Source organism: Hydra viridissima, unplaced genomic scaffold, assembly GCF_058129835.1.
Source record: "Hydra viridissima isolate aposymbiotic clone 2 unplaced genomic scaffold, HvirCarnegie_v1 scaffold_9, whole genome shotgun sequence".
Taxonomy (NCBI): Eukaryota; Metazoa; Cnidaria; class Hydrozoa; order Anthoathecata; family Hydridae; genus Hydra; species Hydra viridissima.
This window is the reverse complement of record NW_028324308.1, coordinates 15865635-15892239: the sequence shown is the minus strand read 5'-3', so window position 1 is coordinate 15892239 and position 26605 is coordinate 15865635. Positions and strand designations below refer to the sequence as shown.

Genomic DNA, 26605 nt, shown 5'->3' with positions numbered 1-26605 from the left:
ATAAGAAATATTTATTATAAATATAGAACTGTGTTTAGAAAATCTGACAATTGTTGTGGGTTAGTAACTCCACGCCTACAAACCCTCGCTTTTCGTTTTCATTTTTACATTTGAAAGCTTCTATTATATTTCATTATACTTTTTAAAAATATATTTTAAATAGTAAAACGTCTAAAAAATGCATTTTTGAAATGAAATATTCAATTGAAGTTTATTGACCATGACTTTTCCTGGTGCGCGTGTCTCGTTCTTCATACCATAAACGAGGTTTTTAAAAGAAAAAACAGACTAAAATAAAATTTTGTATTTCGAAGGGAAATTGCAATAAAACAAACATTCGTATTACTTATTTTCTAGAACGATACCAGGCCATGATTTTTTAAAGAAGGTATAAGGCAATCAAGTGTTATCTGTTCATCACTTAAAAGATTTGTCAAGACAGTTAGTTTGATACTAGCGATTTAGATCTGTAATTGCTCAGACACCCCGTTGAGTTTCATACCGGATTTCTTTGTTCACAAACTTTAACAATAGGTTTTCTTATTCTGAGAGGGACCTATGATGACTTATGATGACAGGGACCTAGATTGCAGCTCTTAAAAGAAATTAGTCTTGTGTATAAACAAATATATTTTTGGGTTTTATGTTTGGAGATGTATCTATCCACAAGAGATAAAACCAAGTTTTTTTTTATTTAAAGAAAATCTGTCTGCTTCTTTTTATGCGAGATAAAGAACCATGGCAGTAGTTTGATGTAAGAAACCAACTACAAGGAATATGCATAATGAACAACTGTAAAATATACAAAGCTTAACAAAAAAAAAACAAGTAGATTATTGATGCAATCTTTATTAAAATTCTTATTTGTTTTTTAAGATACTCAAATGGTTAGAATAAAAAATTTGTTCACCCTCAGTTAATTTAGCAACAATTGCACAAACGCATACGTTATATACACACATACATACACACAGAAAAAATTTTAAACATGGCAAATTTTTAAAAAGATTTGGTGATGCATTTTTTTTTTCACACAACTTCTTTACGTTTTATTGCTCTTTTATAAGATTTGGTTCTATAAGCTTTGTGAATTGAATTAGGCACATAATTCTCGTTTGTGGTTTCATTTTCTTCGCTAGCAAAATTCGTATTAACACATTTTTGTTCGTTACTAATATTATATTTTTCCTCTTTCGTTTTTGTTGAGTTAAGTGTATTTTTCAAATTTGAATTACTTTTCTGAACAGGCATACTTTCTGTTCTTCGAATACTAGAGCCAGTCCTCTTTTTTTCGGAATAATAATCTAACAGTTCTAACTCAGCACTTGTTTCATTTAGTATGGAAATTTCACAGCATTCTGTTTGAGAGTCATCTAACGGATACAATTCTTTTTCGCTGGAGTTTTTGTGTGTATCATCTGATGACTCTGAAGAAACTGAACCACTGTCAGATATATCATATGTATACTCGTTTAAATCTTCTGGAACGCTGCTGCAGCCATTTGAAGCTTAAAAAAAATAAATTTAAAGTTAAAGCTGTAAAGTAGTCAAAGAAAACCTGAAAAAGAATGTTTTCGTTTACGTAAGAACTTTTGGCGCGTTTGACGTAAGAACTTTTGGCGCGTTTGACAATAATTCTAAGTCGTTAATCAATTTGAAACGAAAATCTTTTCCAGGATTATCATTCCCGAAAATAAAACGATTAATATTTTACCACTCAGATCAACATTAGCAATCAAAGTAAACAAAAATAGAATCTTTCGTCTTTCAAAATAAAACTTACTCCCTGATTTTAATTCTTCGATCTCTTTATCCAATCTTTCAATTGACTTTTTTCTGGCAGCAAGTGTGGCTTCCTTTTCTTTTAAATGTTCTGTAAGTTTCTTGTGTTTAATAGCATCCATGAATTTTACAACAAGACTGTAAGATAAAATTTATAAGTACCTTATATGCTCATGTATTAACTGCAGGTAAAAATTAATATTTTAATATACTTTAAAAGAAATATTTTATAAAAATTTTAAAATATTTTCACGGTAAAATTTGAAATTTTATGAGCTAAAATTTTAATTTTCTGCCTCGTGCTTTGACCGCAACCACAACTTTCACCACATTTTTTGGCTAAAAAAGTGCGGTTTATACGTGAGTATATTTTTAGGTTAAAACTAAGTTCCATTAATTTTTACTTGTTATACGAATATTAAACGAATATTATTTATTTGCATGAGTATTCTTACCTGTTAAACGAATATTTGTTAGAACATATATAATATATATATATATATATATATATATATATATATATATATATATATATATATATATATATATATATATATATATATATATATATATATATATATATATATATATATATATATATATTGAATAGGATATTGAATAGGCAGAGACAAATATTCGTTTAACAGGTAAGAATATTCATACAAATGAATAATATTCGTTTAATATTCGTATAACGAGTATTTAAATATTGTTGAAAGATTATAATTACTGACCTAATATTAAGCTCTTTAAATTGAATAAAAAAATACACTAAATGCGTTAATATTCGCCATTTCTAAACCTTGGTTTTAACTTGAATTCAAGAATCAGAACCCTTAGCGATTAAACAATTTTTTAATTACAGCCTGGTTTTTATTGTTAAAACAAAATTATTTTAACACTACGGTGAACATACACTGACTGACGGAAAGGGGCTGTAAAAAAAAAATGTACATGATTAGACTATCTGATAAGGCATATACATTAAAAAGATGTAAATAATTGTTTATAGATAAAGTGACGGATTTCGGCATGCTATTACGGGCACGGCATTTCGGGCAAGCTATATATAATTATATAGAACATAATCAATAGAAAATTAACTGCAAAAACCAGGATTAAATAATTTTTAAAACTTCACTTTCATGAGTTCGTTTTGAAACTAATCACTTTGAAAAATTTCATTTGTTTAACGAATATTCGATGTGTATATAATATTCGTTCGAACGAGTACTTTATGAATATTTGTTTTAACTATGTTAAGAATGAATTTTATAATCGCATATCCCTTAATCAATATTCGTCCCTACCTAAGTTGAATACTTGATACAATACTGATGCCCTCTTTAATAAGAAAAAAAAAAAAAATCTTACTTCAGCTGATCTCTGGTGCTCTTTAGAACCTCTTTAACTTCGGGAAAGTCTAGATCTTCTAAGTTCTCGTTGTTTACTTTTAAAATGACATCACCTTCTCTTAAGCCTCCTATGTAGGCAGAGCTTTCATCTTCCACATAGCTTACGAATATGCGATCTTCATGGTTGCCATCTCCCACACGGAAAGAATACTTCTAGAAAAGGAAATATCCCTAATTTACAATGTAGGAGATAATGAATGTAAGAGATAATGAATGTAAGAGATAATGAATAAAGTGAATGTAATTTAAATGATTTGTTTGCCAAAAAAATATCCCATGAGATTTGAAAGGTGAAGGTCGGCTATAAAAAATTGCGCATTAAACTAAATGCAGTAAATAAAATCCCCATAAAAACGTTTGAGTAAACAAAATTGCATAAATACTCCTATATTTGAAGGCTTAAAGGGTCATGAAAGATGATTCCATACTTCAAGGTTCGATAGGGACTTATAAAGGAACATTCACACAATATTTGAAGACTTGATGAAAGCCGAAGAAGAATCAATGAAACAATGTTTGAGAGCTTGTGATAAATAGTGACTCTATTTAACGAGATGAGAATTTTAAATTTAAAAAAATACTTGTAATAATACTATGTAAGATTTAAAGATTTAATCTAAAATTTCCATAAAAAAAACTAAACTACCTACTTCTATCAAGAAGCCAAATTTATCATCCTTTTTGGAAAGTTTAAGAGTGCGCCGTTCGTTTCGCGGAGGTTTCACTTCCGGTCTAAAGAGAGGAAGTTAAGTTGTATGGATGGGCTTTACAAGAATCGAGAGAAATTCGTGTTCTTTATTATAAATTTAGTTATAAATAAAATTAAGTTTTATAAAAACACAGTCAACTTTCATGAAAATATTTTGTTATGAAGAAAAAAAAAAAAAAAAAAAAACGCTTCAATATTCTCAAACAAAAAACTCACCGCCACGCGCAAACAGAAAAAAACTCAGCGCTCGTAGAAGTGTTTTTCAGTGATTTTTTTATATTGTGCAACCTGTGGGAGACAGCAACTGCCCACGAATTTAACAATAACACTAAACTCGTTAACAAATTCTCATTTCTTTCCCTCACTTTTAGATAAGATGTCACCATTTTTCCTATACGCTTCTATCCTTATATTAATTTACTGTGCTCAACACAAACAATTAAAAAATCATCCAAAGAACAATGACTTATTTCCAAACAAAGCAACACATTTTACAGCCGAAATTAAAGAGGGATGATCGCGATTTTATCCGCGATAGTCTTAGCACTTTAAAGCCTCGTTTTTGGTATTAATTATTAAGTAGTGCAAATTCTACATATGTGAAAATCATTCTGTCAACGCCTCCTTCTGCGATGTACTATAGATTTCTTTTAGATTAATATACGAAAAACTTACGAATATCCATTTTAAATCTCTGAACTGGTTGCTGGAATAAAAGGCAACAATTTTTAGTTCTAATTTTTTGATACATTTGATTTTTCAATTTCTAATTTTTTTTTTTAAACATAATTTGATTGTTTAAAAGTAACTATTGAGTTTAATTTAATCGCAGTTGAATTTTAAAGTAGACTATCGTGAACTATCGTGAACTAGATTCTTTTTTGCAGAAGTGCTTTCCGCATCCCGACATTCTACGGACGGAATTGCCACCAGCGAAAAATCCGCTTTCTTTGGTGGCATCCGTCTCATACCAATCATATTTTTACAGCTTTAGTTGTAACTAAATACAAAAACACCATATCAAGTCATAAATAACTGCAGAAACCAAAAAGCTCAACATAAAAAACAGAGATCCTTCTTCTGAAATTTTTGTTCAAAATTACATCTATGGACATCCATGGACTATGGCTTTAAATTGGCGAGCCGAGTATGTGTGTCATTTTTTTTTAATTTGATTTACTGAGTGCTTTAATAAGCTTATCAATAATCTTTATCTGTTGCTGGCAACGTCGCACTATTTTTTTTTTCTTTTTTTTTTTTAATAAATAAAAACATGACAGGCTCTTCTTACAGAATAAAAACGCCTTGAATGAAAAAATCTGATTATAATGAATAATTGCATAAAAAAGCAATTACGATCACAAATTAACGGGAGATAAACAAGATATAAAATACAAAAGATTTATATAGGAAAAGAACTTTTTTTTTTATTAATGTAGCGCAACTACATTTTAGGCTTTATATTCTTTAAGCTTCTTAAACGGTCTACAAATATCTTACCCTATTCCAGTTTCTTCTATCAGGTTCTTCGTTCCATTTTTTTCATGTTTAATTAATTTCTTTGAGAAACGTTTCAAGATATCCGCTTTTATGGTGAACTCTCCTTTATAACTTATTTGGTCACAGCTTAATCCCCAAGAAAGAGAATTTTTATAACATAAAATTTTATTGCGGTAAAAAGTAAAAAAAAAAAAAAAAGAAAAAAAAAGTAATACCTTTATCTGGGTCAATGTGACCACAGTTAATCCTCTATTTTTAAATAATAAACTATATTTTACCTGTAAGAATGTTTAAGATTTTTAAGATCTTTAGGTCGTTCTCTTATGTAGCTTTTCTCATTCCTCTCAACTTCTTCATTACAATTACTTTGGTTGGGAAAAAAAAAAAAAAAATAGTGTTAGTGATAAAAAAACAAACAAACTAAATTTTGCGACAAAAAAGAAAATACTTTACGCACTTTGCAGAACGCATGTCTTCGAAAACTGCGTCTATTGTAAAGAAATAAAAAAAAATCCCATGAAACTATTTGAGAAATTTTTCAAGGTCACACAAAAAAAAAAAAAAAAAAAAAATTCAGGAAAAACAAAACAAAAACAACAAGAAAAACTGCGATTTCCATTTTTGCGTGATAAAGTAATCACTAAAAATATAAAAGTTTTTTATGGCTGCTTTTAAGTGCAGCTCACTTATGTTAAAACTCGTCGAAAATATTTTCGGATGAATAAAAAAACAGTTAATAGAAAATTTTCCTTCGAAGTTCCCTTTCATAACAGCAGAGACAATAGGAAACAACGCGCCCTGGTTAAAAAAGGCTCATAAAATAGAACACTTGCTTACACAAATATTCGTTTAATATTTATGTTCATGTGGTAAATTTTTGTATGATTTCTATTTTTTGCTAAAGCAGTAAAAATATTTAACAATTTAAGTTTTTATACATAATTTCAATTTATACATGTTGTGTAAAGACGTTTTTCAGATTAATTTGAACAAATCACTAACCCACTCCGTAAAAACTTTTCGTTTTGACTGTTGAAAAACGCTTGAATACTTTCACCATACTCCTTAAATTATTGGACGGCTTTTTAATCAAAGGGTTGTTGTTTAAGTCTTCGTAAAAAATTTCGGTGCATTTCGAGTGTGCCGGGGAAGCTGAGCATTGTTGAAACGTCTTTCTGACTAAATGCCTGCGACTGACGTGTTTCCATTGTCCGACTTGAGTTCTCTGCCTTCGGTACATCTTTTTCAGTCGACTTTTCCATTCGTGCAACGTTTGATAGTAAATAAAGATGTCCAAAATGAAGTTGTTTTCTGAGCCAATCGTAATACTCATTCCCACATGTATTTTATAAATATTCAACTAAAAACCAGTACGAAAATCGAACACATGAGTCATTTGCATCAAACTTTGCCAAGATTTTTTCGGTTATTATATAAAAATCACATTAAGTCCGATATTTTTTTAATACTAAAAATGTTGTTTTTTTAACAAATTAAGACTAGCTGTGCGATCATGTGTGTACAAATACGCCGAGCAGTCGAATCAATGAATTTACATTTGCACTTAAATTTTGTTTTGATTTTCATGAAACTTTGGCGCGGCAGTTATTAAAAATTGAGGAACTTTTAAAAATATGGTTTAGATTAAAGGTGACTTCTATAAGACGTTTTGGGGCCAAGCTAAAAAAAAAAAAAAAAAAAAAAAAAAAAAAGGAACATAGAAAAACGCGAGTTTTCAACAACGAAAACCCAGTAAAAAATCGTTTTGTGAGATTTTCAAAATACTTACGTCATCAGTCTGTAAAATTCGTTAATAGATTTTAAACCTATCTCTTTTTAAATAAAAATTACGTCATTCTTAATAAAAAATATCACATGTAGAGGAAAGAAAAAAACACATTTCCTGCTTCGATTACCGAATTACAGAATGCCCAAGTGTTTCACTCATTACTTTAACGTTAATCAAATATGCTACAATATCCCTGCAAAGTTGGCGTGATAAAGTAAATAGAGTGGTGGTGATATAATCCGAACGAGCAATTTTTGGATCATATATGAAGCGCGTAAACCAAAAAAATGTAGCATCCAATTAAAATGCCCAAACAAAACTCTATAAACACCACACTAAGAACTGAAATGAAATCATAAAATGTAGAGCAGACCTCTATAATATAATAATCCATCCGATCTTCGTCTCCATCTGGCTCTTTGCAAATATTTGCAAATTGAGCGTAGTTTTTTTACTTAAAGCAAATTTAACGTTACGTTACACGTAAGATTTAACGTTACGTTACAATTATGAAATATCTCAAGTCGCTAATCTAACGAATATTCTATCCTGTTCTTGTCGAACAAGCTCTCGATAACTCAGCATAATTTAAATAATCTCTTGCTTATTTGGTTCAACTCTTTACCAAACTCTAAATGAAATATGTTCTGTTTTGAATAAATAAGAAATTCGATCAGTAATTAAATATCATTAATTGTTTAAAAGCTTCCAACAATTTCTGATTTGTTATGATGGGAAATAAAGTTGTTCCTAACACAGCTGTGAAGTCGACTTTGCTGTTGAATAGTTCAATAAATTTACTATTTATTTTGAAAAACGAAAAAACCAAAAAGTTTAAATGTGTAAATAAAATGCAGAGTAGCAATTTACTGTCAATTTTAAATTTTTTAAAAATAAAATATGTGAAAATAAACTATTCAAAAACCTTTTTAGCTGAAATTGATTGGTTGGTTAGAATAAAGGCAAAAAAAGAGTGTTGGCCAAAATTACGCAACGCTGAATTCGACCCTAAAAACCATAGCATACGACCTATACTATCAACAAACCAATAAAGTAATAGAGAAAGGCAAAATAAATGACTTTACGGATCGAACTGTGGCTAATGTAAAATTTCTGAAAAAATAAATAAGATATTAAAAATCGATTATTTGATAAGTTAGTAATGCATTGGAATAATTTACAACCTGAATTTCACACAAACTAAAGTTTCAAATTTAAATAACTTTAATTTCGAATAGTTAACAATTTACTTTCAAATAATTAAAAAATTAATTTTTCTTTAGGGGTTTACCCTACAATTTACTATACATTCACCATGTATATTTTACTATACATCCACCGTGCATTTTTTAGGTAACTCTGCTCTCTCTCTCAACTAACAACATGCTACTACTTTCAAGAAATAATTATCTAAAACCAATAATTGATTGACATTAATTACAAACCATTGGTTCCCAGCCCTTTTTCAGCTCATTTCCCAATTTTGAAATACTTAAATCTTTGTGGCGCCCCTTATTTGGACAAGTTACAATAATCTATAAATTCTACTATAATACTATTACATCACCTCCTTGTTATTATTGAGGTTCCAATTAGGCTTTTAACATTACACATCATTTACTAATATCTATTTGTTTTTGATAGAGCATATTTTCTTCTTCCCTATTGAGTTTATTTCTCTTTTTTTATCTTAATGTAGAGCATGGCTTTTGAGCCATGGTTTCTATTAAGTAAATTCAATATGGAAGCAGATTAATGCTATAATGCAGAAGAGCTAAACAAGCTAGTATTAACGCCGCACAGTGACCAGGATGATCAAAAAACGGCAAAAATTCAATAAAATTTGATAAAAAATTGTATATAAACATTTTATATGTGAAAATAAGAGTTTTTTGGGTCAAAGAATTCAAATTCATTAACAAAAATATTTTTTACGCGCACCTTTGACGCGTATAATGCGTGCATACGCGTTCACACGGGCGTAAGATTTGGCTGCACGCGTAACAAATAACTTTAACTAAAATTTTAGAATTTTCAAGCTAATACACAACTTCTTGACACATTACTCTACTTGATATTTGCATGCTTCTGGCAGAATTACCATCATTTATTTCAGCTGTTACTATTGATATTATTATACTATCTACATAAACACAACTTTAGCAACATTAGTGGTAAAAACTAAAATCAAAGAAAAAAAAAAATTTTTAGGAAAGTATTTAACTAAATATGTGGGATAAATATATGTCCATGGTCTACGTTTTTGATAACTAAATATGGGATAAATATGTGTCCATGGGCTACGTTTTTGATCATTTAATACTGTTTATCACTGAGGTTAGTATTCACTTTTAAATCAAGAGCTTGCTTTACACTCATATTTGAAGGAAAGGTTTTTTCCAAGGTGTCTAACTTTTTTGAATTTTCTGTAAAAAATTACTTCTGTACTTCTTGCAGAGACTGAAAATAGACCAATAATGTTCAAGAACTAGTTCTTTTATTTTTTCTCTTTTACTTGGCTCTTCAAGGACCACCCATTGTTTATGGGGTTTTCCAAACCAAAGTGGCTTCTTTTATTGATCAAAAGATTTTCTTGAAGCCATTGATATTCTTTTTCTATGAATGAATCATAATTTCTATCACATTGTTTTAGTTTTTTCTTCACTTTTGAAATAAATGTAGCTAAAGTAGCCTTTACTTTATTTATGTTCTCTTTGCTAATTTCTTCAGTTTTATTTGATTTCGTTAAGTAAATCCTTCCATAATCCTAATTTATCCACTCCTAATTCACAAATATTCAGGATAAGATCTCATCTTTTTATTGTTATTGTTTTTAAGAATCGCCAAATTAATAAAATCATTAATATATATCAGAAGCATTTTTGAGTACTTTATATAATTTTCACTTAACGCTGTTTAACATTTTATGTTTTTATTGCTTTTACAATTATCACATTAAGTTTCGTATAATGTTTAAGTAAATAATGTCACTTGTATATTACAGGAAATACTGAAGTTGTTGAGTAAAGCTATTTCAAATATGTAGTACTGATCGATTGATAAATCATTATTCAAAATTAACAAAAAAACTTTTTAACAAACTGTTAAGTAGCACATGATGACTAAACTATGTTACTTGAAATATATTTGATATACTAAAACAAGTTATACAAGTAAAAAAACTCAAATTTAAGAAATACAAATGTCAATGAGTCCATAAAAACCTTGTTTTCCGCCATTTAAATTTGTTTTGGTATAACAAACTACTGTTGAAAAATGGCGGAAGGCAAGGTTTTTATGGATTCACTGACATTTGTATTTCTTTAATAACTCCCTATACCGCAGGTGCCCGCAGCTATCCCTTTATATTCTAAAAGTAAAAATGTTAATTAACTGAAAAAAATATATACCTCCTTGGAACTCGGTGGATTATTTTTTTAGCTGATATTTAAAACAAAAAAGTATGCATACATTCTATATTATTTTAGAACATTTTTCTAATTTGAACAAAAAAAATCAGATTGCAATTTTTTTTTTCAATACATTTGAAATATATAAAGTTAAAAGATTATCTTAAAAGTAAATATAGAATTTTATTTAGATTAAAAAGTCTCCATTTTTACTAAATAAGATTTTCATTTTTCAGATTTCTTTGAAAATAATATTATAATTTTTAACTTTTTTTAACCGTAAAATACAAAATATAGGTTTTACGAAAAAACTGATTTTACTTTTTAAACAAATAATCATTTTAATTTAATATAATTAAAAAAAGAGCACTATATTTACAAAAATGTTGTAAGGGGTTTATTGCCATTTTTGTTGTTGTTTAGAGTCACTGTGCGTCGTGGTAAAATGTAATAAACAATAAATAAGAACAATAATAAAGTCTAAGCAAGTATAGACACACGTGCGCGCAAGTCTAGACTCGCTAACACATAAACAATTACACAATAAATAGCTCATACATGATATACATTTTATAAACAAAGCATATAAAAAATATACATAACAAATGTTTAAAAGCTATAAGGTTGGCTGGTGGTCAAGACAAAAAGATCCTATGACCACCTGGTTGGAAGCATTGTTTTTAACTGTACAAACTACTATTATCAAAATAAAAATTTTATTGAATTCGTTTTCTTACATTATCGATCATTTTAAAGAAAACACGTTTTTATGTTTAAATATCTGGATTTCTTAAAAAATAAATTTTTAACAGTTTGGTAATCTTTAATTTAAACTGAAAATGAAGTTAAATTGGAGTTTTAAAAATTGCATTTTTAAAACTCCAATTTATTTTTAAAAATTGCATTTTTAAAACTCCAATTTAAAACTCAAAAAAAAAAAGTAAAACTCCAAAACTGCAAAAAAATTGCATTTTTGAAACTCCATTTTGTTAAAGTAAATTATATTAACTGTAAAAGAAAAACAAAACTTCTAATAAGATAGTTTAACGTTAAGTTACATGTAAAATTTAACGTTACGTTACACGAACTTTTTATCGTTACGTTACACGTAAATTTTAACGCAAAGTTACACGTAAAATTTTTGATTAGGAATAAAAAGATTATAAAAGCATTTGCATTCCAGAAAATAAAGTTTACATGATCAGACATCGCAAATTTGAGTGTAATAACTTGTTATTTCTGGTTCAACTTTTGTATTATCTGCTACAAATACATTTTCCAAATTTACAGGAAGAACACGGATGTTATTCTGTAGGTAAATACAATTCTGTTGTTAACTAAATATTTGCCTAAGTGCCTAATGTTATCATTATAAAATTAACTTTTAATCTTCATTTAAATTAAAATTTAATCTGGGAAAATGTCAATACATGTAAAATAAGTTCAACGCTTGACAAGTAATCCCAAAGTATTCAAAACATGGGTAGCAACGCATTAAGAGATAACCCGTTTAAAAAGATAACCCGTTTAAAGAGATGTTTAAAGATTTCAATGCCACTAGACACTACGGCACAAAATTTGCAAATGTCACATGACCACAAGTGCATGTTTGATTGGAAAGTGAAACTGCTTTCAAATTTTTAGCCATAAAAATCTTTTTAACAACAGATGATAGAGATAAAGAAAGAAGCTAAAACACTCTGTTCAAACATTGACCCATAGTACTGTTTTCAATTTTATTAATTTTTAGAAGTTATAATATATTACTGTATATATGTTTACTTTTAATGAAGAAAAGCGCCTTAATTGATCGACTAATGAAAGGTTCACCATATTTACCACTCAGAAAATTTTCTGTACGAGAAAATTGCCCTGACTGGTGATCAGGTTCTTATTTGTAATGAATGCAATCATTCAATCAACATGTTTTCTTTTGGGTATACACTGTATAACGTAGTAGATATGCATACTTTCGCAACGTGGAGAATGATTCTGCCTAAAATTATTCGCAGTTTTTAATCGAAGATAAAGATTGGAGTTTGCGTCAACCAAATCTTTTGTCTCCCTATTCTTTTATTACCAGCACCAAAATGGCGTTTCATTTTCGCTTGTACATGTTTTAATTGCAGATTGTAAATTAAACTAACGTTAAAAATGCAAAGCAAAATCAGCTTTTTAAAAGCTATAAACTACTATGTAAAACAGCATTTATATCACATCAAATTCAAATAAAGAAAAAATGTTTAAAATCTTTAAGATTTGGGAAGCGAAAAGTGAAAGTAAAACTTAGTTAAGTTGAACGATGTGACGTCACTTACGTTATATTCAGTATGCATGTAAGATAGTCCTTAACGAAAAAAGGTTAAAGGTTCATAATTTAAAAGCATTTTTACAATTTTAAAAAATGAAACTTTTTGAAAAAAACCGACATGATCAAGGTCCAAGATGTCGATAAAGCAAAAGTTCGATGTTTTAAATTCGCCATTTTCTTTTTAGTTATAATTCTAAACGTCAGTTTCACATCACGAGAGACACAACAGCAGAACAAGCTTTAAAAGAGAATTGATGAAAGTTTATTTGCGACAACTGAGGATCAAAAACGTACCTTAGTAGTATTTTTTTCTCCGTTTCTTTTAAGCAAGCAGCTTAACAAGCATCGATCATTGTATTTTAAACGCTATGGTTTAATTTGGATTCAAAGCCGCAACGAAAATTCCTACGTAGCAAAAAAGAATCGAAAATCCGTTTATTGTAGGTAATATAATACGCTACACTAATTAAATTGCGATACTCGAATTTTAGATCAAAAAGCTGATTTTTTTAGGAGACCTGATGCTCATTTAGGTATTTTAGATTGTACTTCAAAAGCCAGTCAGCATTAAGCAAGATGATCTGCCGATAAGAACTTGTGTTTTGTGGTGATGTACCGAGTTATCTCAAGTGTAGAATGATTTTATACAATTAAAAAATAAAACAAAAAAATATACAATTTATTACATGTTTCTATTTTTTATCAAATAATTTATAAATGCTTCTATTTTTATTAAAGGGAAAAAAACAAATACCCTACTTGTTATGCTTGTTGGTCGAAATCTACGAGGTTCTTTCCTAAAGTCAACATTGTCGTCATCATCATCATCATCATCTAAATTATTTGTTCAAAATATCAATTTACACCTACAATATTATTTACACCTACCATATCAATTTACTTTCACAGCGAGTAAATTTGGCTGAGCAGAGATTAAAAACAAAGCATCATTTCTTAATCGGTATATTTCTATTAAACATTTTTCATGTTATGGGGGTTGGGGGTGGGGGTGGGGTAGGAGGGTCTTGTTGCTAACCATAAAAGGAATGAAATATAAGGAGACTGTAAAAGTTTCTGCCAAAACAGAAAATAAATTAAAATCACAGATTTATTCACAGATTAAAACGAAATTGAATCTGTTTTTTATATATTCGAAACGCGACAAAATAAGAAAAAAAGAACTCATTCATCATAGTTTAATATCGAAGATTTTCAGTTTATAAACTAAAAAAAAAAATCACATAAATATTTCGTTGACCTAGATTAGAGTTCTAGACCTCTAACTGTACAATCACCTCATTTTTCCTAAAAAAAAAAAATTCCTGTTTTTGTCGACCTAGGATTGCGAAGGCATATGCAAGCACAGAGAGCATTTTCGCTAGTTTTTAGCGAATATTCATGTAAATTTCAATAGTATAATCAAAACACCTTTTCATAGCTAAATTTATATATAGAATTACTCATATTAGTCTTATTCAGAAAAAAAATTGTGAATTGGGGACATGCAAATATTACTAACTAAATTTCTAATCAATTACATTAGAAGAAACAAGAGGGATTCCTTATGAAATTGGAAGAAGAGAAATGAACAAAATGAAAGACCAAATACACTATTTGATAATTACAACGGATCCCAAAGTCTTTAGTATTTTTTTTGCAAATCACAAGAGTAATCGAGGATGATTTTTCCCGCCAGAAATTTTGTGAATGGTTAAAAAATTTTAATTCTTCTATTTCGCATCAAACGCCGCAGCGCCATAAACACCGCAGCTTTTACTCAAACGCCATAAAGTATTTTACGCGTGAAAAATTCCTTAGTCCCAAAATATCTATTTTGAGAACACTACATTTACATTTATTTAGATAATGATAATTTTCTTTCTTTATTTTGAGTCATTTTACGCCCTTTCGTATAACAATTTCAATAGCTTTTCGTAAGCACTTTAAGCACTTCTTTTTTACATTATTATTATTATTATTATTATTATTATTATCATTAATATTATTATTATTATTATTATTATTATTATTATTATTATTATTATTATTATTATTATTATCATTATTATTATTACTATTATTATTATTACTAATACCATTAGCATTATTGTTATTGTTATTTATTAAGATTTCTGCTATAATATACTGCTATCAACAAGAATATTTACAAAGTACTCACCAGAACTGGATGAGCCGACCACAATAGTTATCCCTGTTAACTTCAATTTCTTTTGTATTAAAATTTCTTTGCTTTTTAAAAACATTTCTCCATTATTGGAAACTTGGTCTGAATAAATGTCAGGAACAATGACGTCATTTAAAACACTAGATTTGTTTTCGAGAATGCTATCGTAGTCACTTGTCACGCTTAAACTATCTGACGAAAGTTCATCGAGGTTGTAGATCATGGGCAGTTCGTTGTTGCCATCGTTACTTTGTGTATTCTCAGTAATACTGCCATAATCGCTGGTAACACTTAAACTATCGACTTCATCGAAAGCGTTTCTCAGTTCAGTGTATTGATTGTTGTTAGATGTAGAATTATCAATCATAGGATCTAAAACGCTGTTCACAGTTTCGTTGGAAAATCCATCAGTTTCATTACAAACAGTTAGCTCATTGTTGCTGTCGTTGCTAGGAGTTTCATCTTTAATAAAATTTATTACACTGTTCGGTAGGGATCCTATCAGCGGGTAATCAGGGATACTGTTAATCTTTTTCATAATACAATTGATATCGTTTTCATCTTTAATTTGCGAATTCCTTAATAACCTTTTTAGTGATTTCAAAATATCATTTCGTTCAACAAAACATCTCCACCTGCGATTTCGTAATTGCCCAAAGATTCTAACAGTGGTATGAGCCGGTATTAAAGTATCCTCTCGTCCAGAGACGAGGTAATAATCTTGCTTTATTTGACAAATAAATTCCTGTCTGCAAAAAACACCTATAAAAAGTTTCTTTCAAATAAAATTTTCTATGGCAAAATTTTATCAAATATTTTGAGAAAAAACGTAAAAAAACCTTTATTTCCCAAAAAATCTATCATCTGCTGATCAAACTGAACTGCTAGACCTTTTTTCTCCATTAACAATTTCTAAAATCAACAAAGTTTTAAACAAATAAATTTAAAATGAGTTGGGGAAGGGCAGGGCTAGTTGAGCATAGGGGCAAGTTGGGCAACTAAAACATCTCAAAAGCTACGCATCAAATGAGAATACAACAAATGGATGAAAGATTGGTATATAAAATAGTAATACAATGCGCATGCGCAAATGGTTATTTTACCGCGGTCAAGTGAGATGCACAGGCACTTTTTCGATTTTGGACCAAAAAGCAAAAAAAAAAAAAATTTTTTTGCTATTTTTCTTTTAGATTCTTAAAAAAACATTTATCTGGCATTACTTAAGTGCTATTATTTTTTACCCATTTATTTGACTTTCGATTATACTTAGTCATTTTCTCTAAGTACTCTAGCTCTTTTTATAATCTTTTGTGTCACCTAGTCTAGTCGGGGTAAGTTGAGCAGGATTTTAAAAAATCAATAAAACGGCATTATTGAATACGGAGAAACAAATTTGGTTGTGTAAATATATTAGGGTCCATAAACACTTTTAAATAAATTATTATTAAATACTATTAACATTTTAAAATATCTAAAATCCTTTTTTTTTTAATATCTGAAATCCTTTTTTTTAAAAATATGTTAATGCGATTTAAAATTATTACATTTTTGCTTATTTTAAAAATATTTTTGCTTAAATATTATTTAGTCAATAACCCCTTCGTACACGGGAACATGGAATGTGTTTAAAATTTTTTTTATCTAGTTGCAGAAATCTTACTTAAAGAAGACAAACTACACGAAGGTTGGACTGGTGTGCACTAATGTACGCATTATGTTTCAATTATTATTTTGCTTAAGCTTCATAGTAAAAAATAAACATGACGAAGTGTGTACGTTTGTACACATTGTGTACGAAGGGGATAAAGACAAAAATTCAGAAATAAAAATTTTAACTTACTAACTTTATTTTTAACTTACCCCACACAGCTGCTCAACTTACCCCGCTGGGGCAGCAGTTGAGCTGCTTAGTAAACTTTAGGGAATATTTTCTCAAACAAATCTAAAAACTTTTTTTTTTTCTTAAACATTTTTTAGCAGATAAAATTATCTTTCTAATAGTGAAAAATATTGTGTAAATCCGACGCACCGTTGTTCAAGAGATCTATTAGATTTAGTAAAAATTGCTCAACTAGCCCTTGCCTACCCTTCAGCATTAACGTCGCTTTATTTAACGAAGCGCTGTGTTAAAACGAGGATATGTTTCTATGATGTGATATGGTTCTAGAAAAATTTGGTAGAAAAAAAAAGTAAAATTTAAGTTCAGGTAACTTTACTAAAAATCCGATTCTAGACCTTCATTCTCTAAACACTGCACAATGCAACGCAAAATTACAACATTCACCTTCAATCCAGTTAACTTTTCATTACTTTTTTTCGGGACTTGAGATTTCTCTTCGCTAATAAGATCAGCTAAAAAAATTAAAACTCCACTGTCTTATTAAATATCAACCACGACAACGACGATGGACAAAAAAACAAAGGTAAAAGTAATAGAAAATTTTTTAACAACAAATCAAATAATAAACATTTATAAAAAATATATATAATACACAGCTAATATAAATATATATATATATATATATATATATATATATATATATATATATATATATATATATATATATATATATATATATATATATATATATATATTTATATTAGCTGTGTATTATATATATTTTTTTATATATAATTTACTTTCTTTAATCATGAAAATTTATGTAATGCGTGTAAATGCGTGCATTCCATTTCACCAGAAATTAAATCTTAACTAAATTTATGCAAAAATGATGAATTTCCTGCTAAACACGTGAGAACTGGATTTAACGAGTAATTAACAAGTTATCAAGCATTTATAAAAATGTTAATCAATTATGAAAATCAATGGAAATACTTGGAGATTCATTTGGTGCTTCAACTGCCAACCTGAAACATAATTACTTTGTGTGAAACACTTTTTGTATGGGACGAAAAAAAAAATACTTCAACGAAATTTCAAAGAGATTAATTTTCCAAAAAGCTATTTAAATAAACTTAAACTACTACTTAATATTTGCATTTTGATTTGCATTTTGATTCGCCATCATGAACTTGACTAACTTCATCTTTTCATCGGCCACTAGAAAAGAGCATTACAAGTAGCAAAAAAATTAATACTTGATACTTAAATATGGAATATTTATCATTGTAAAAATATCTTAACTTATATTGAAAACAGTTTAGAGAATTACCTGGAAAATTTTTCACATCAATGTATCATTATTTTAACTTGCTCACCAATAAAGGTTTTAATGGAAAATACATTAATTTATTATTCTGCAATTTAAACACAATTATGAATTCTGCAATAAACACAGCGAATTATGTGCAAATAAACATATTGAGCTCGCAATTCTGCAATTTAACACATTTTTGAGCTCTAAGTTCTATGATACTGCAGAAAAAAAAAAAAAAAAAATCCTAAACTAAATTAATCTCTAAATCTAATTACGATGAATACGAAAAAAATAACCAGAGAAACCAAAATAAAACAAACCTCAACCACTTTACATAGTTAATACTAAGATAAACGGGGTTTTATTTTTCACACACACATAAAAAAAATACAACTAATCTCACCCAGAGCCAATGCAAATAAACACATTAAAAAAACACATTCAAAAAGATAAACATCAAAACTGAAACAATTAGAAAAATGTAGAAAACACAAAGTAACAAGGGAAAAAACTATAATACAAAAGAACTTACGAAATGAAATCTAAAAATTAAAAAAAACAAAAAAACATAAGCAATTATAACATTTAATGTTGACGTAGCAATCAAAAGTTCTAATGAGCAAATAAATCAATATTTTATTACAACAAGCTATAAGTGAGAAAAAATATAAAATCAAATAAAACTTTATATAAAAATTTTCATCTTACATTTTCTGCACAAGCATCAATACTTTCTTGTATTTTTGAAACCCTAAAAGATTGTTTACAGTATAATTGCTAAATGATGTAAAAGTCAGGACTCAGGTTACATTAAGTATGTGATAAAAGGACTACATTAAGTATGTAATAAATGTGTATTTCATTTCATTTTATTTGCAAATTTCACTGTAATTCATGTTTAAATAATAAAATAAATTTAACTTGACATGGTTGACAAGCTTAACTTAACGGCTTGAAAATAAAAAAATATTGACATTTGTATAACAAAATATGATAATTTAGCTATTTACACAGAAATGTACATTTGAAAGTCAAAAATAAAATTGTACACATAAGTTTATACCAAAGCAGCATTGATGAGAGAGAATGTGCTTGAAACACATAGTGATTACCCAGTCCTGTCAGCCTCAATTGAAAAAGATGCTGTCGGAAAATAGCACCAATAGCTGATTTCTGAAAATTTTTCTCAAAGTAACAAAATAGAATCAGTTTAAGTTAAGTTTAAAATTTCAATATCAAATATAGACAAATAATAATAGCAAATAATAAAAGCAAATGCATACACAACTATTTTGTTAACTTACAAAACTCACCTTTTTATTGGGTAAAATGTTAACAGAACCACCTCGAAGATCAAGAAATGCCACTGTTAATAAATCCTATTTTTGAAAAAAGTAGATATTAGTCAAAATAAACATATTTTTTACAACATAGATTAACATAGATTAACATAGAGTAGTAATTCAAATTGATATAAATTGAATAAGTATGTGAAAATTGGTAACAGCCATTTTCAAAGATGGGAAATAAAAAAAAAACTAACTGTCAGATTATTATATTCATATGATAATGTGACATATTTATACATAATATGACCAATCAAAAACTAAAAGCAAATTTAATTTTGTTTGCCAAAAGTAAAAAGTGTCTAAAACATTTTATCACAAAAACTTTGTTTACAGTTTAGAGCAGTTTTTAAATAAACCAATTTTTTTCAACCATATATAACCATCAATATAACAATATAAAGGTATATATTGAGTAGTAAAGATAAATGCAAAATATAAGCAAAGATAAATGCAAAATATAAGCAAAGATAAATGCAAAATATGTGGATATGTACTTGTACTTCACAGAATCAATCATAGTTTCTTTGTGTTAATGGTATTTAACAAGAAATCTTAAAATATATAGTTTGAGGATTTTTTATGACAGTATTTTAGGGATTTACAAAGGCAAGCAAGTATAAATTGAATGCAAAATTATGAGAGATTTATAATTATAATTTTGTGTTTACTGCAAGAAAGCAACAGGATGCAAATTTTTTGAAGCTTACAAGCAAAATTTTCATATTATTATCTCTAATAAAGACCTAAGGGTTACCAACTTCTAGACAAATGTTGTTGGAAAAAATAATAGTCAGGTAATCTGCAACCATCTTTGATTCTGCGTATACTTAGTGTTTAGGTAATCCTAGAAATAATTTTAGAGAAAAAACAGTGGAAAAATCTCAGCCATTCACATTTTAGTATCAGTTTCAAAATCAGACCCAGAAAGACTAAAAACACCAGTTCTACAGATTAAAAAAATTAAAATTTGCAGAACTGGAACAACATCTCAGTAAATAAAAGCAGAGTGAAAAAGAATCAACAAAGTGTACCATAAATTAAACAATAAATGCTGTTTTTCTTGAGAAAGCTAATTATGAATTTCTACTATGACTTTGTTTGACAGCAACAACAGATATTGTTTTCAGAAGTCAAACTGGAGTCTGTTATCCTTCTATGATAATCCAGTTCTGTCTTTCACTAGCTGCAAAATCTCCCTCATATTATGAGGTGCTAAGAAGCAATAGATTATGTTACCAAGACAAATAAAACCAAGAGAAAATTGAAAAGTTCTAATCTTAGACACAACCACACATTGATGTCCAAAAGTATGTTGTATTCCTATTTGATAAAACGAAGGTTGTGTCAAAGCTTGTCCTGGACAAAATGACTGGTACACTTGTAAAAGTTACTGGTTTGGGTGACATAACCATGAATTATGAAGTGATAGAGAAATTTGGCAAAGTGATTCTTGCATGTGTGGCATTTGAACCTAAGTACTGATTGGCATGTTTTGCCATGTGCATTTTAGTTGAAACCAATTTTCTGGGATACAGATGTGCAGATACAGATGCCTAGCCTTGTGTTGTAAACCTATATGCATCATATGTTAAGCATTGTCTTATTATTTTCCTTCTCAAAACTAGAAACTCTACTAGAAACTCTCTATGCTTCATGTACACAATACATAAAAAAAAAGGTAATAAAATATTGTGTAAAATTGTACAAATACTTAATAAAGATTATGGAGCTTCCTTTTTTTTTTCTCAACAATTAAAGCTATTTATCATATATCAATATGTATATTAGGACCACTCTATTATGCTATCAGCAATATTGTGACGATGCCAATAATATTTTTTCATTTCCATAAGCATTTTTTTCTATTAAGGTTTTTCAGAAAACCTCTCCAAGCTTTGCTGAACTTGGTCTGCATGATTAAAATATCACAATAATTAAGGTTTTTCAGAAAACTTCTCCAAGCTTTGCTGAACTTGGTCTGCATGATTAAAATATCACAATAAAACATGAACAAAAAAACTTCTGTACAACTTATTCAGATTAAGCTTTCATTCAGTCACAATCTATCATATCCTGCCTAGACTATTTTTTGTAAACAATTCAGTATGTGAGCTGATGTATTGCAGTGATGTTACTACTCTGCTTCTCCTCAAACTCTCCTAACAGGATGTTTATGACTGTTTTAGCTAATGAAAATTAGATAAACAAAAAGTTGCAAACTGTAATACTTAAAAGTAGCTCAGAAAACGTTGTTAACAAAGTTTCTAGAAGTTGATTCATATGCAATAAATTTCTACTACTTGGTTACTTTCTTACTTGGATCAGTTTCAGTAGAAATGACTACATATCTGTAACATATTTACTGCATACATGGTCATATAGACCATACTATAATTAAATATTTGAATGATTTTCTCATACTATGTTAACTTATTTATTTATTTTTCAAAAAAGCCACATGCATAAAGTGATGTAAGCAAGCTTTTTAATGAAATGCATTAAATAAAAATTTTGTTATCTGAATGTTGCAAAGAATGGCACTCACATGGAGGCGCACATCACAATTTGCAAGGATTTTGATGACAGTATCAAATACAAATATTAGACTGAGGTCAACACAAAGAGAGACTTTAAAAGCATAGAAAAGGAGTCGCATGAATCTCAATTTAGCAACCTTGCATCTCCTTCCAATTAAGACAAGAATCAAAATGATATTAAATTTAGAACTGACAAAACTACTTCATTAACTCATCAAAAAAATAAGATAATACAATAAATGTAGGGTTAAAAAACAGCTGTTTTACTGTTTTTGAAATTTGCACCCTCCCCCTTTTATTACCCCCACCCACCCTCTTTGTATTAAGCAGACAAGAGTATAATATTTTCCAATAACTTATATCCTAACATAAACTTTACTTTTTACAATAGTATTTCAAAAATACAAGAGCTGATAATGACTTATCTGAAAGTCATGATCTTATTTTTGTACAAAAGTTTCTAAATTTCAAATTTAACTCTTGTTTACAGATGCTTCATCCTGTAGATGCAATCAAATCTTTTTTCACCAACATTCCAAAAATACTTAGATGTTGTTTCACTATTTCAAACATATCAACCGCACTGCATGACCCCAAAATTCAAATTAATCCTGTTTTATAAGTGATATTATCAGTTTTATCATGAATATTAACTCCAAAATATCTTCATCCTTTTAGTAGTAGTAACCTCATCAACATCATGCTAAACTTTACTTTATTGGCTACTTTTAATTTTATGATGTCAATCATTTTTTTTTTTTTTTTTCATCAAAACCTTTTTGCAGAAGTTTTATTACATCACTTTCGTTAGCAGGGAATTTAAATCCATCTCAAGCTATTGACTGGCAAATGTATTTATTTCTGGTTATGGCTCCAATTAAAATGACATCAGTAGCCAAATTAGAGACAATATTTGCAATACTAACAATATTCACTATACCTTTTACACTACACTATAAACAATATTCACTATACCTTTTACACTACACTATTAACAATATTCACTATACCTTTTACACTACAATATTAACAATATTCACTATACCTTTTACACTCTATTAGTGTTGCAATATGTAATACACATACACTATTAACAATATTCACTATACCTTTTACACTCTATTAGTGTTGTAATATGTAATACACATACACTATTAACAATATTCACTATACCTTTTACACTCTATTAGTGTTGTAATATGTAATACACATACACTATTAACAATATTCACTATACCTTTTACACTCTATTAGTCTTGTAATTATGTAATACACATACACTATTAACAATATTCACTATACCTTTTACACTCTATTAGTGTTGTAATATGTAATACACATACACTATTAACAATATTCACTATATTTTTTACACTCTATTAGTGTTGTAATATGTAATACACATACACTATTAACAATATTCACTATACCTTTTACACTACACTATTAACAATATTCACTATACCTTTTACACTCTATTAGTGTTGTAATATGTAATACACATACACTATTAACAATATTCACTATACCTTTTACACTCTATTAGTGTTGTAATATGTAATACACATACACTATTAACAGTATTCACTATACCTTTTACACTCTATTAGTGTTGTAATATGTAATACACATACACTATTAACAATATTCACTATACCTTTTACACTATTAGTGTTGTAATATGTAATACACTACACTATTAACAATATTCACTATACCTTTTACACTCTATTAGCGTTGTAATATGTAATACACATATATAACATATATATAACACATATAAACACAATATTCACATAAATCAATAAATTTAAATCCCTCGAATCAACACAAAATGAAGAACTGTTCTGAAATACATTAGGAACTCTTTAAACCCCAGTGTCATCTTCAAAAGCTTACAAATTGAAGAAGGAGGATCAAAATATTAACTTTAGCCACCAGTTAAAACAAGGTAATTGTTTATTGAATCCAAATAGTATTTTACCTGCAATCATACAAAAAACCTTCTTACAATAACTTGTTTAGTAAATAATATAAAAAAAAAGTTTACTTTATAAATTAATTACATTCTAATCTATTAAATTTACTTCACTGGTAGGGCTAAATCATTAACTGCATGCAATCACTTCAAGATAGTAAATATGCTTTGCAAAAACTTGCAATAAATGATGTAGCCAATAAGGGTGTTTTAGGCCAAAGATTTAACTCTTTCTTTTTTCTTTGGAACAAAGTAGAAGGCTACCTCAAACATCAAAAACTGGTGGCATCACCCATTACCATGGTTGGTAGGGATGACCAAAATCTGCTTATGAAAATATTTCATAACTTACAAAAATCATTTGAAGAGCAGTTGTCAAACTAAAAAGTCCTGAAAACTAAAAAGCCTGACATTAACGCAAAAACTGAGTTATAGCTCAAAATACTCACTCTACACAAATCTTTTTAAGCATAAAAAGGTTTTTCTTATTGTATATAAACATATTTTTTCAGGTTGATAAGATTGAACTAATCCATGTTGCTTTACAAATGCCTGGCATCAAGGAAGAAAAGCTGCTGTAAAGTTTGTTAATGTGAAATAGCTCAACACAGAGTAAATGGAAGGTTATTTAGCAAGGCTTTATTTGGCAAGGTGTGAACTGTGTAAGTCCAAAAGCTTAATGAAAGAGGCTGTGTAATTTCAGAGTTGTCAACAGTTGCTAGTGGAATTTTGAGCTAACCACCAACAACTGTGTCTGTTAAGAAACCTTTTAGTAATTATTTAAATCAACTAACTGCAACAGATTGACAACAGAAAAGGCTTTAAAAAAAAAAAGTCAACATAAATCTCCGTTGATGTGGCTGATGAGCCCAGTGCAATCACAAAAACTGAATCTAAAGTTAATTAACCAAATATTTATTTTAGACAATTTTTTTAATCTACAATCTCGTGATGTTTTGTATTTTGTTTTTAATTTTTATCATTTACTGAAACTTTGTCATTTTATAATGCTTTTTTATTCAATATTTTATTGTATAGTTTCTTTAATTTAAAAGCAGCATGTTGCTAATGTGTTGTATGGAATATTTCATTTGGAACATTTTGATTTTGTATATTAAAATCAGTATTATCTTTTCAAATTACAAATACCAACTACAAATGTAAAATGTTGGTAAAAATGTAAGAAAAAGGAAGTTCAAATAGGAAATTTTTTTAATTTTAAATACTCTCATATCTTAAATACATAATGAATTATAAACTTACAAATAGTTTATAGATACAATTGGTAAATAAAAAACAAAAACAAAAAAAAAACATGATTTGAAAAAATCACATAATGGATATGAACAAGGTTATTATATATTTTTCAAATTTCACTATTATTCTACATGTCACATCACTTTTTTTTTTCTTTTTCATTTCACATTTCACATGCTTGTTGACAATGATCAATTCATAGTTTAACAAAACAATACTTTAGCTTAATTTAGGAACCTTTTAGATTTGTGATTTTATACAACAAACTTTTTAATATTTAACTAAACTAAATAAACAGTATGAAATTAATCATTAAGTCAAAGCTGTATATTTCGAAAATTCATATAACTCATTTTATATATAAAATGATAAACTTACTTCTTTCACTGGTGATATCCTAATTCTTGGTACATTTTCAAGTGCAGAATCAGGTGGCAATGAGCAATCCTATGTATAGCAGCATTGGAAGATTAAGTAATTTAGTTTTGTATTATTTCTAAAAGGTTATTACATAATCACTAAAAAAAATAAGTATATTGATGTTTGAATGAAAAATGAGGTTGGTACTAAGGTCAAATTTATTGGAAAAGGATGTGAAAGCAAAAAAACTATTGGTCTTTAAATATAAATAACTTTAATCAACTTGAATATATCTAAGATAATCCTAATAAAATTAAGTTATAAAGCAAAAGGTCTACTTAAAAACCTTGTATAGACGCAAAACTGTACCAGACAATTCTACCCAAAATGTATTCCAATGAAACTTCTGAAATGTAAATAGAAACTATTATGAACAGCTTTAACAAGGACTACTATTCTTTCAGAGCATTTCTTGCTACAAATAAGTATTACCTTGGGTTTTCTTTTATTTGAAACAGTTTGACAACAATGTAAATAACTCCACTAAATATATAAATAAATATGCAGTAATAATAATAAAAATAATAAAAATAAAATAATAATAAAACAAAAATAATAATAACAACACCAACAACAACAACAACAACAGTAACAAAAACTCCATGAATACATACATGCATACACACATACATACACATACATACATAAATAAATACATACATACACATACATACATACATACATACATACATACATACATACATACATACATACATACATACATACATACATACATACACATACATACATACATACATACATACATACATACATACATACATACATACATACATACATACATACA

General features: G+C 28.2%; 1 protein-coding gene across 1 annotated transcript in view; it reads right to left on the bottom strand.

Annotated features, from left to right (window-relative positions):
- Positions 1-833: 833 nt before the first annotated feature.
- Positions 834-26605, bottom strand: part of LOC145185211 (uncharacterized) — a 33159-nt gene continuing 7387 nt past the window's right edge. Inside the window, exons 2-23 of the mRNA XM_090098732.1 lie at positions 26233-26283; positions 26087-26146; positions 25759-25827; positions 19573-19638; positions 19323-19432; positions 18968-19010; positions 18636-18801; positions 18090-18162; positions 17938-17969; positions 17386-17453; positions 15941-16013; positions 15096-15863; positions 13676-13750; positions 8121-8203; positions 6409-6766; positions 5864-5894; positions 5685-5771; positions 5407-5532; positions 3848-3929; positions 3157-3350; positions 1784-1920; positions 834-1508 (exon numbers count right to left, since the gene is read on the bottom strand). Of these exons, the coding sequence (XP_089954858.1) occupies positions 1030-1508; positions 1784-1920; positions 3157-3350; positions 3848-3929; positions 5407-5532; positions 5685-5771; positions 5864-5894; positions 6409-6766; positions 8121-8203; positions 13676-13750; positions 15096-15863; positions 15941-16013; positions 17386-17453; positions 17938-17969; positions 18090-18162; positions 18636-18801; positions 18968-19010; positions 19323-19432; positions 19573-19638; positions 25759-25827; positions 26087-26146; positions 26233-26283 (3231 nt within the window). The 3' untranslated portion in view covers positions 834-1029. The remainder of the gene's footprint in view (positions 1509-1783; positions 1921-3156; positions 3351-3847; positions 3930-5406; positions 5533-5684; positions 5772-5863; positions 5895-6408; positions 6767-8120; positions 8204-13675; positions 13751-15095; positions 15864-15940; positions 16014-17385; positions 17454-17937; positions 17970-18089; positions 18163-18635; positions 18802-18967; positions 19011-19322; positions 19433-19572; positions 19639-25758; positions 25828-26086; positions 26147-26232; positions 26284-26605) is intronic.